Source organism: Geotrypetes seraphini, chromosome 11, assembly GCF_902459505.1.
Source record: "Geotrypetes seraphini chromosome 11, aGeoSer1.1, whole genome shotgun sequence".
Taxonomy (NCBI): Eukaryota; Metazoa; Chordata; class Amphibia; order Gymnophiona; family Dermophiidae; genus Geotrypetes; species Geotrypetes seraphini.
This window is the reverse complement of record NC_047094.1, coordinates 101,818,883-101,831,312: the sequence shown is the minus strand read 5'-3', so window position 1 is coordinate 101,831,312 and position 12,430 is coordinate 101,818,883. Positions and strand designations below refer to the sequence as shown.

At 41.1% G+C, this 12,430-nt stretch overlaps 1 protein-coding gene across 9 annotated transcripts in view; it reads right to left on the bottom strand.

Moving 5' to 3' along the window:
• Positions 1–12,430, bottom strand: part of ZBP1 (Z-DNA binding protein 1) — a 49,390-nt gene that overhangs the window by 19,276 nt on the left and 17,684 nt on the right. For 5 of the 9 annotated variants that reach the window (XM_033914340.1, XM_033914336.1, XM_033914337.1 and 2 more), the window contains exons 2-4: positions 9,006–9,065; positions 6,443–6,628; positions 97–177 (exon numbers count right to left, since the gene is read on the bottom strand). In XM_033914340.1, coding sequence (XP_033770231.1) covers positions 97–177; positions 6,443–6,628; positions 9,006–9,060 — 322 coding nt within the window. In that variant the 5' untranslated portion in view covers positions 9,061–9,065. The remainder of the gene's footprint in view (positions 1–96; positions 178–6,442; positions 6,629–9,005; positions 9,066–12,430) is intronic. The other 4 variants (XM_033914345.1, XM_033914344.1, XM_033914342.1 and 1 more) reach the window with 2 other exon arrangements.

Below are 12,430 nucleotides of genomic sequence, written 5' to 3'. Positions count from 1 at the left end.
TGCATAACAGTAATCCAGTGTTGAGGGGTTTCTGCATGAAAAGAGAGCATGTGTATATCTGAGTGGTTATACAGATAAAAGAAAGAAACTGCTTACTTAGCTCTGCGGTTTGGTCCTGGTCTAGTTTAACAAGAGAACGATTTTCATTAATTCTGTTTACTGGAACTAGTGTCTCAGCTAAAAAAAAATAAAACCAAACAAAAAGTGATACATAAACGTTATTAAAAACTGAAAAAAAACAGGATGTGATTCGCACAGCAGTTACATTCCTACATAGTAACAACTGTCCATCCAGTCTGTCCATTAGTTATACCCATTAAAAATACATGATTAATTTAGCTTGGCTCTTCTTTGATATTTCTGGGTCATAGACTGTAAAGTCCACCAGGTTCCAAATGCTGAAGTTGCCGTCCAAGCTCACTCCAGCCTATCCAACCATTCTGTTTGCAGGATATCTACCATAACATTTGGCCAGTAACAACCTCATGTTCCAAGTTAGTTGAGTTCCCGTTGATTCTCCCCTCCCCAGCCCAATCCTACATCAAATCATCACATATGGGACACAGACCGTGCATCAAGTTGGTATACAAGGTTAACACATTTTGGTTATCACACTATGCCAGAGTTTCATGTAATTTGGAAGCCTTCAGGAATGAGAATGTGACTTAAGATTAAGAATTTTTAATATTATTTATTGTCCCTTATGTATTCAGAAATGCACAGTATGAGTTAAATGGAGACCAAGCAGATAAAGATTACATAGGGATACCGTATTTCTGAAGATAGAAAAAAAGGACACATGGCTCCACCCCCAGACCCACTGCAAACACCGCCCCATACAAATTGAGGCATTTGGTCTCCCCTCCCCCCGGCTGCATGGATACCTCTCATGTGGCAGTGGTGGTCACCTGTGGGTGGGGGCCAAGTCAACAGAGGTCCTACCATGGGTACAGGTAGTCCAGGGGCAGGAGCTCCTGTTGTGAGCCACTGGAGGCTCTTTTGGCACTGGCTGGAGGTGGCAGGAATGGCTCTGGCTCTGCCTGAGCTCATGATCACCCGAGCATGCACATATGCGATGACATCACATGCATGTGTAGATGCCCTCCAGACACAGCCATGAGGGCAGAGCCAAGGCTTTTCCTGCCACCTCCAGCCTTGAGTTAGCTCAAAAAAGTTAGCTGTCAAAAGTAAAATCCTGATGGTGGCTGAAAAGATGGAATGGGAAGAGAGAATTAATTGTGAGCAATGACATACCTAGCATATTTGATACCCGGAGCTGATCATTTAACACCCCCATCCTGTACATAAAAAATATATATTTTTAGTAATAAACCACGAGTCACACAACAAGGGTGCACCTCGGAAAAAGCAGCACCTAGAAACATGACATCAGATAAAGGCTAAAAGACCCATCTAGTCTGCCCATCCACAGTAACCATTATCTCTTGAGAGATCCCACGTGCCTATCTCAGGCCCTCTTGAATTCAGACACAGTCTCTGTTTCCACTACCTCTTCCGGGAGACTGTTCCACGCATTTACTACCCTTTCCGTAAAAAAGTATTTCCTCAGATTACTCCGGAACCTATCACTTCTTAACTTCATCCTATGTTCTCTCATTGGAGAATTTCCTTTCAAATGAAAGAGACTTGACTCAGGCACATTTACATTATGTAGGTATTTAAACGCCTCTCCCGCCTTACCTCCAAAGTATACAGATTGAGATCTTTAAGTCTGTCCCTATACGCCTTATGATGAAGACCACACACCATTTTAGTAGCCTTCCTCTGGACCAACTCATCTTTTTGAAGGTGCGGCCTCCAGAATTGTACACAATATTCTAAATGAGATCTCACCAGAGTCTTATACAGAGGCATCAATACCTCCTTTTTCCTACTGGCCATACCTCTCCCTAAGCAACCTAGCATCCTTCTAGCTTTCACCATCACCTTTTCAACCTGTTTGGTCTCCTTAAGATCATAGAAAACCTCTAATTTTTGTGAAACACACTAAATCCTTAAAAGAAGGCTAAAGCACAAGACAAAAATCCAAACTGGATATAAGAACAACATTGGTTAGAACTGACAACATAAAGGTTCCCTTAAGGCAATTACTGAAAAATCAATGAGTATGCCGATAAGACTCTATTTTCGTTTAGGGCTCTTTCTAACGCTCTGAACGTAGGTGTTTAGCACCGCTAGGGACATATGCCTTTAAAGTTCCATTTATGGGGATTTAATGTTTTAACGATGTTGAATTAAAACTAAGGGATAAATTCCGGATATGACATCAGACCCAATGTCTAAATGGCTTTGAATTTGAATAGAGTATTCTATCCGGATATGACATCAGACGCCTTCATATTTAACCCTCGAAGTCGGGTAGATTTTTTGAAGACGGCGATAGATAAGTTGGGCACGTCGTGCCTCTGTACCATGGAGTCTTTCATTTGTTAGAACTGCTGCCAACATAAATAGGTATGTTTAAAATGCGTAGTCCGAATGGCTGTTATAGGTTAACAACAACAAAAAATTCTAGCTTAAGGTTTAAAAACGGAAGTAGAAAATTTAACATTCTCTTAGTTTTCGCAAGACTGATATCAATGTCATTTCTCTGAAAGTAGTTGTTATAAATTATACTTCTAAACTATTTGAACAGTTCTTTTTAGAAAAAGTCTTTGGATAAGGCTGAACTTTTATAAGTATAACCAGAAGTACCGTCATAGTGCGTTCATTAATACAAGTATTTAAAATTATTTATTACATTAACTAAGCTTTAAGTATTATTCTGTTTCATTTTATAGTGTTAATGTTGGCACTTTCCCTGATGAAGCTCTTCTAAAACTAGTAAGAGCGAAACGGAGATCTTCCGTCGTCATCAAGTCATCAAGTTAAATACTCTATGACTTATATAGTTGAATATAGGAGTACTGGCTGCTAATCGAAAGTCAGAATATCTAACAAGTTTAAAATATCTAAAATAACAAAAAAAGAATGTTTTTGATAAATAATAAAGTAAATTGGAGAATTTAAAAGGACTGATGATAGCTCACCCTATAGTTATCAGCTTGTAAGATACATCGGGCTTTTAGCTGTGAGCGCTTGAGATCCTTAAATAATTTCTCCATTAGATCCAGTTTGAATTTTTGTCTTGTGCTTTAGCCTTCTTTTAAGGATTTAGTGTGCTCCTTAAGATCATCACATACAATCACACCCAAGTCCTGTTCTTCTGTCGTGCACATAAGTTCGTCACCCGCTAAACTGTACCATTCCCTCTGGTTTTTGCAGCTCAAATGCATGACCTTGCATTTGTTAGTGTTAAATTTTAGCTGCCAAATTTCAGATCATTCTTCAAGCTTTGCCAGGTCTTTCTTCATGTTATTCATACCATCCGGCGTGTCTACTCATAGGCAGACTTCCCTCAGCCTATGACCACAGACAGAGCAAAACAGAATACAGGATAGCTAGAAATAATCAAAAGAATCCGAGTAAAGGATTTAGAGGGAACAGCTAATTTAAGAGTCTAATCTACTCAGAAACAGGGTGTTTTGTACAGACACTGCAGGAGTTGCATCAGCAGGTCTAAAGACTTTGGCTATAAGTACACCAGTCTTGGAGAAAAGGTAATAACAGAGTCAGTGAAGACTGCAAAGCCCAAAACATTAAGGTGCGCCCCCACCTGGAATACTGCGTCCAACATTAGTCACCGTACATAAAAAGGTCATAGGTCGAAAGGGTCCAGAGAAGAGCGAAAAAATGGTTAAGGAACTGGAAGAGTTGCCGTACAGTGAGAGGCTAGAGAAACTGGGTCTCTTCTCCCTTGAAAAGAGGAGACTGAGAGGGACATGATCAAAACGTTCAAGATAATGAAGGGAATAGACTTAGAGAAAGAGAGATTGTTCACCCTCTCCAAGATAGAGAGAACGAGAGGGCACTTTCTAAAGTTAAAAGGGGATAGATTCCGTACACACGTAAGGAAGTTCTTTTTCACCCAGAGAGTGGTAGAAATCTGGAATGCTCTTCCGGAGGCTGTTATAGGGGAAAGCACCCTCCAGGGATTCAAGACAAGGCTAGACAAGTTCCTGCTGAACCAGAACGTAAGCAGGTACGACTAGACTCAATTAGGGCACTGGTCTTTGACCTAAGGGCCGCCACATGAGCGGACTGCTGGGCGCGATGGACCACTGGTCTGACCCAGCAGCGGCAATTCTTATGTTCCTATGATGGTGGATTGAGACCCAAGGTATATTATCCTTGAGTTCTGTAAGATAGTACAGTTATAATTTTCATCCATTTATCAATCTGTGGTTTACTCTTGAAGATGTTTATGATGGGTTTTATTGGATTTGGGGGAATTATTTTGGCTTGATGCAATTTCAAATATACTTAGCAATGGAATGAGTGTGATCATGGCATACCGCCGTCTTCCCTCACTGCCATAAAAGCATTTGTTACAATAGCAGAACAAATGAAATTGAAAGAAAGGTTTCTGGCTTTGAAGCAGATGTGGAATGGGGAAAAGTAGGTTAAATCAATACAGGATGAAATAAGGCTGTAGAAGGCTGACAAACACTGCCTTATCAAAGAAACTTTTTAAATATAATTTGTGACACATGGCAATTCTTAAGAAGGACCTTATGCAATTAACCTATTCCTACCTTTTCAACAGATTAATATTTGCTTTCCTCAGCATTTCTTTATCTCACAGTAATCTCAGATATATAGGTATTAGGCATTCATACTCCTTTATTTGGATAGGGAATTGTTTGTGAACATTGTGGTCCCATTCACTGCATCAGTACAAAGTTAATATTTGGATGCGAGCTCTCTAAGTTTCTACCGGAGCCAATGGAGAGTTTTGTCCAAGGTCGTAAGAAGCTGCAGTGGGATTTGAATCCGGCTTCCCTGGTTCTCAGCCTGATGTTATAACCATTAGGATACGCCTTCAATTAATAGGAATGGAATTTGAAGTGTGATGAATCTGAAGTTTTCTAAGACCCAAGGATGAGCCTGGGATCTGGTTTACACATCCATCGGGACACTACAGTTTTTAGGTTTAAACAATTTTTATTGATGAGAAGCCAGATAACCAAAATAACAGTACATTCATAAAGGTACACACTGCACTACTCCGTATGATCCTGAGCTATGATATTAATTTGCATTCATGATATCTTATTCACTTTTACTTATTTTAAGCTTTGTTTTAGGCAAACTCATGATAATACTTCTTAGCTATAAATTTTAAATTTCTTTGTATGTTTAGCTTATTATGTTTTAAGATTATGTATGTTACATCTTGTTAACCATTTAGTTGTAAACGGTATAGAAATTTTTGAAATAAATAAATAAAATCATTTGAACTATACAACCCAACCATACACTCCTCCCACCCGCCACCCAATAGGAAGAAAAACAACCACATAACCCAAGATCATGGAAGGAGAAAACCAAAGATCCCACGGCTCGCCAGACCCTCCATGATCTCAAGGAATATGTACTGACTCCCCACCACCAACCTACTACACTCCGAACCCGTAACAAACAAGGAAAGAATAGTTAGATGTACAATGCTATAAACAGAAAAGTAAAAATGACCTATGTCATGATTGCATGAGCCAACATCTCTCCCCCACCTCAAATCCCCAGCAGCTTCCCTAGGTCACCCACCTACCACCACTCCAGAGGCTTGTGTTCTGATAACCTCCAGGATTACATCCCCACCCCCAAAAAAAAACCCCTAATTCATACTGTGGACATTGTAACCTGCAAGGAGAACACCATAGAAGATTATTATGGAATGCAAAATAGAATAGCACCTCAAGCATCTTACTACTCCTGCTTATCATTTCTATAATGCTACCAGACACACGCAGCGCTGTACATTAACACAGAAGAGATCGTTCCTGCTCGAGAGAGGCTACAATCTAACTGTGACAGACAAACAAGACAAAAAGGGTGAATATAGTGTATACACAATTGAAATTCAAGGGAGCACAGGAAACATAAGATTTGAGGCGATCTGGAATGCCAATTGGTTAATTCTTTTGGGCTTGGAGGGGAGTTTTCAAGACTCCAATAGCTCAAAGAGCTCTGTTGTCATGTGATCTCAAGTCAAAGCAGGCTGTGATACAACTGGTCCAATGGGAGACACCACTATCTCCTCAGCATCCCAAGAAGGGGGTTTAATGCAGTAGAAAGACAGGATGATGTACCAGCTGCAATGCAACACAGCTTGATGCAGATACTTTTGCCACTTCTCTTTGGCACTGTAATGCTACAGGCTCTTGTTCACCACCACTCACCCCCCCCCCACCTTCCAGTGCTCGTTAATGAGTTGAGATGCAGGACCTTGAGCTCTAACATAATTTGAAGACTGCACTGGAAATCAGATGTTAACTGTGCCCTGAGTAAGATTATTTTGCAAAAGATGTTTTTCACATACCTGTGTGGGCTGTCATTTCAGGTCTGTTCAGGGACCATAATTTTGTTTCGTTATTCATCGACAGGCCACTCGTAATTTTCATGTCATACAAATGGTGGTTCACTTCCTTGGTCGTCATTCCTACATGACGAGCAATGTCTCGAGCTTTCTGAGGACCCTTGCTTAGCAGTGAACAAATCTCTTGTCCTGTAAAACAAAGGGAGCGGTTCAACTTCATTCTTTTGGAAATGCCAGTTTGGTTTTCCACCCCAACAACCTTCCCCCACCCCCCACATCCCTGTTATACCTCTTTGTTAGCTCCAATGCTTCTGTTTATAGATGCCTTCCCTGCTCCCCTATGGATATTTGAATTCTTTAAGGAGAATGCTTAAGGGCTTGTAGCATAATTGTTATTCCACCAGTTCTTATCCTAATATAAGGCTAGTAATGGTGAGGTATAGTCCACTTTAAACAGATTTTATTCTTCAAAGCTGCGTTCATGGACAATAACTAGGGTTGAAACTTGATTGGTGCTACTAATCTTGAGTTTCAAACTGTGCTAATATACATTTTGAGTCTGTTGCTATGCGTTCAGTATACACATACTTCACTTCTATGAAAACTGCCCTGAAACCATACTGGTCAATTATATTTGTCTTTAATTAAGAACCAGAAATTATCTTACAAAAGAGTGATTCCTGACTTTTCCCTTGCCATTGTGGGACCGTTACAGTATTTAGCCTCGTTTAACACATGACAAAACTGGTCCACAAGAACATAAGAATTGCCGCTGCTGGGTCAGACCCGAGGTCCATCGTGCCTAGCAGTCCGCTCATGCAGCGGCCCTCTGGTCAAAGACCAGTGCCCTAACTGAGACTAGCCTTACCTGCGTACGTTCTGGTTCAGCAGGAACTTGTCTAACTTTGTCTTGAATCCCTGGAGGGTGTTTTCCCCTATGACAGACTCCGGAAGAGAGTTCCAGTTTTCTACTGGTTGAAGAAGAACTTCCTTATATTCGTACAGAATCTATCCCCTTTTAACTTTAGAGAGTGCCCTCTCGTTCTCTCTACCTTGGAGAGGGTGAACAACCTGCCTTATCTACTAAGTCTATTCCCTTCAGTATCTTGAATGTTTCGATCATGTCCCCTCTCAATCTCCTCTGTTCGATGGAGAAAAGGCCCAGTTTCTCTAATCTTTCACTGTACGGCTCTAATCTTTCACTGTACGGCAACTCTTCCAGCCCCTTAACCATCTTAGTCGCTCTTCTCTGGACCTTTACAAGTAGTACCGTGTCATTCTTCATGTATGGCGACCAGTGCTGGACACAGTACTCCAGGTGAGGGCGCAACATAGCCCTGTACAGTGGCATGATAACCTTCTCCGATCTGTTCGTGATCCCCTTTTTTATCATTCTGTTCGCCCTTTTTGCCGTCACAGCACATTGCGTGGACGGCTTCATAGACTTGTCGATCAGAACTCCCAAGTCTTTTTCCTGGGAGATCTCTCCAAGTACCGCCACGGACATCCTGTATTCGTGCAATTTATTTTAAAAAGTGTCTTTTATTCCTTGGTATTTGTGTGATTGTACAACAGGTTATTCAGAGATAAGCCCACAAGACACACCATCAGAGTTTGGTGACCAGGAAGGTTGGGCCACTCTGTGGTACAGCTGAGTCATCACAACTTGTCAAGAACTTGAAAATCTGTCCATACGGCAATTGCGGGTGTAAAGCAGTCTCCTGCCAATCAGCTGTTGGGGCTTTCTTCTTTTTTTAATGGCACTGATGTTGTGCATGTGTTACACGTGCACAATATCTGCCCCATTAAAAAAAAAAAAAGAAGAAAGCCCCCCTCTCCTGCTGACATCCCAACCCAACAAAGGACCCCGTATCAAAAAATTGGCAGAAGGGATGCAGAGGGAAGAGCCCAAGGCCCTGATTGGCTCAGATACTTAAGACCCTCCCCTGATGTCATCAGCAATGCCGCAGAGGAACGCCTGGGGGTGAGAAAGCCACAATGGGGCCTGTGCTGCCGATGATGCGGTTTGTTATAAGGTACTGTATTTCGGTCTTGCGGTTGGGGTTTGGATGGGTGGGAGAAATGAAAGGGTCAGCAGGGAGGGGGGGGGGAATAAAAAATGTTCCACGAGGGGATGGGAGGGTTCTACTGCACAAGGGAAGGGAGAGATATAGGCTTCAAGGGTTCTGCTGCACAGGGGGATGGGAAGGAGGGGCAGGGATAAAAAGATACTGCACAAGGGATGGGCGAGAGGGGAGGAAAGATGCTGAACATGTGGGGGAGAGAAAGGAAATAGGAAGAATTGGGGTGGAGTAGAAGATAGGGAGAGATAATCATTGTACATGAAAAAAATAAGACCGCCCCCAAAAATAAGACCTAGTGCCTTTTTTGGGCCCAAAACTAATATATGACAGTGTCTTATTTTCAGGGAAACATGGTAATAGGAGACTCTTAAGTTACTGGGATTTGTAACAGAGAGATCTGTCCCCTTGGGAAGGACTTCTGCATGAAAAAGAGAGCATTTGTGTAATTGAGTTACACAGATATAAGAAAAGAAAGTCCTTACTTATTGTGGTTTGGTCCTGGTCTTTAGTTTCTCTGTTTACCGGAACTAGCGCCATATCAGCTTAAAAAAATGAAGAAGACATAAACCAACTAACCAAACAAAAAGTGATACATACATGTTACATATTAAAAACTGAAATTAAAAGATATGATGAAGACATACAGCAGTTACATTGTTTCTTGTTTACTGTTGGATAAAATGTTTTGGTAGCCATGTCAAAGTTAATAAACAGAGAAACAAAACAAAAAATAAAATAAAACAAAACACAAATACACTTTTGATTAACTTACAAAGGCACTACCACCTTCTTCAGGTCTGAAAATGTTTAATCTATATTTGCTATACTGCCATCAATCCCATGGTCACAAAGGTGGTATGCAAGGTTTTAAAATGTTTTGGTTATCACACTGCACCAGAGTTCATGCAATCTGAAAGCCTTCAGAATTCACATTCATGTGAGCAGATTGCTGTATGGAACTATGTGTTTTTTTAAAACTTAAACTCCCAATACATACTTCTGTATCCTTGTTAGGCTGAGTCCCACCCCCCTTCTTCTGTGGAGAAAGCAGACTTCATTTTAGCTAGCACGTGGCCATAGGACAGCATTGTTCCCCATCTGGTTTACACCTTTGAACCTGCTACTCTACATACAGCTTGGTTGGTTAAGTTTGGAGCACAATATTATTTCACAGACTAGGTGAAATACACTCCTGGCCTTCCCTCTGGGATGTGCTAGTAGAGTGTGGATTTTCTAGAAGAAATTCCTGAACTGCGAGTTTATTTGTTTTAAGTTTGTATTAAAGAAGTTTCTTTAAGAAACTAGAGTCCAGTCTGATAACATTGTAGGCTACAGGTTCAATGAGTTTATCTGTCTGGGATCCTCTGGGAGAAGCCAGTCACAGAGAATGTCTAATATTCTTTATTACCCCCTTCCCCTGTGTATCCAGAAATGCACTTGCATCCATGGCTATTAATGTGGAGTTTCAAATCCTCAATGCTATATGTTTCTACAGCCTGAATGGGTGCTTTTGAGATTGTTTTCCCATTACTATCACACTTCTCCCTCCGTCTTCATGGTTTCAGCAATTGCGGTTTCGATTATTCACGGTTTTTAGCTCGCTGGCTCCTCCCCCCCAAATTACATCAGCTTGCATAGAGAAATCACCGATTCCAAACGTTTACAGAGACAATCGCTGATTCCCAGCACTTTCTTCACCGTGTTTTGCCTCTCCTTCAGGAACAGGCCAGGTCTCCCACCATGTTTATTCCATTTGTGCGTCACACATACCTATACAAGCTCTAGGCGACATTACAAAGGAAGGGGTTAGAAGAGGGTAAGGAGGGCAGGACTATAGAGGGCAGAAAGGAATGGAGAGAAGCATATAGATAGGGTTTCACCATATTCACAATGGTTTTTTAATAGAAAACAGCGAATAACATGAAAAAGTTTTTCAAGGTTTTTCTGTATTCGCGGGTCTGTTAATCCTCTATCACAGCGAATACGGAGGGAGAAATGTATGCTACTATAATTTATGTGAATATTGTGTTGGGTTCTTTAATTTTTATCATGATCCATATCCAGAAATATGCACCTGGGAGGCGCTTTTAACAGTACTGGCACCCCGGACCAGCCGGTAATTTTTGATCATTAAAAGCTGATGTTTTGTTCAGACAATCGCTTAGAGTGCTTGTTTAAATATTAGTGACCTCATTGTACTACATTTGCATGGCAGAGAGTCTGTTAGGAAGCTCAGAAAAGACCACAATGAGCCGTTCTGATAATCAGATGGCAAAATCCTGGCATACCAATTTATGATTTGAAAAAAATCAGATCATGTTACTCCATACTACAGATAACTCCATTGGGTGCCTTTTGAGGCCAAGGTTTGGTTTAAATTTGGGACACTTTGTTATAAAACCGTGCATGGTCAGGCACCTGGTTATTTACTAGAACAATTTACATTTATTTTAGGCGGTTTGCCACTAAGGATAACTTCATTGTTTGTGTTCCCTCCAGTACAAGGATGTCTTTACAAGAAATTTTTGCATCAAACAATTGCCTATCAGGCTGCTAGTTGGGATTCGGAACTGCGTCTTTTGTTTGCGTCTTCGATTTCATATATGCATTTCTGAAAACTATTAAAGACTTCTCTTTTTGTAAAATTCTTAGGAAAGTAAAGAAGATGATATTTCTCTTATATTTCACTGTGATGTACAGTCTCTTGATGTTGTAAGCCGCATCGATCTGGAAGGTGGTGCGTTCTAGAAATGTATTTTAATGTAATGTAATAAACCGGCTGGAACCGGTTTAGTGGCTATCGTTAAAAGCACAGTAAGTTTTGAGAATCCGGCCCTGAGTGTAGGGTAGGGGAGATGCTGAGAACCTGGTTGGGGGGGGGGGTAGAGAGGGGAACAGGAGAGGTGACAGCGCCGGCTGACTGCTTACAAGGACATGTTTCTCGCAGCAAGAGGTGCATCCTGTGGACTGTCAGCTGGCGCTGGCACCTCTCCTCCTTCTGTAACCTCTACTGGTGTAGAAATAGGCTCATGGCGGCAGCAGGAAGGCCTACAAAATTGCGCAGATATTGATGTGATGACATCACGTGTGTGCCCTCCAGCCACTGCACTGAGTTTAATGTGCCACAGCATGAAAAAGTTTGCAGGACACTGGCTTAATGTATCCAATACCCTTGAGCTGACACCATCTCTATGGCCTTTTACTCTTTGAATGGTTCATTCAGCCATCTTTGTAGAAACACTCGTAGTACTTTGTTGCTGCGGCCAGAAAATATTGTGCTGTTTCCAGACATGTTTAATTGTTTTCATTGGTCTTTTGTTTTTTTTTTTTGCAATTTCGGGAGTGCAGTCATTGACTGAAGTCTTTTAAAAGAAGGAGCACTATGTTTGTTTTGGGGTTTTTTTTTGGGGGGGAGCCATAACTCTTTCTTAAACAGTATGTGCGCCTTTCCTGATAGCATAACTAAAGTGCAATGGTTCCACATATGCACAAGAGCACTCTTTTGTAAAGAATGTCAACACAATTTTTCTAAACAGTTCTCCCTCTTTCAAAACAGTGTGCACTATTTTTGGCCAACAAAAAAAAAAAAAAAAATGAATTTTCATTTTTTTTTTTCCCCTGCTCATTTTTAAGCTTTAATGACATGGAATATCCCATATTGTTGCAAACTACAGCCCATTCCTTGCTCCAAAGTAGGTCTAGGGCAGATTTTGCCTAACACAAAAGTTTGCAAACTGGTTTGAAGAAGCATTAGATATTGTATGGGTTCACTGCACTGGATTGCGAACCTCCTAAGAAGTTCTCACACGTTCAATGATGTCCACGAATGTCTCTAATCTATCTCTTGCCTGTTCCACAGTGATCTATCGGCATACTATTCATATTTAAGAGATAGGGCTGAAGCAGA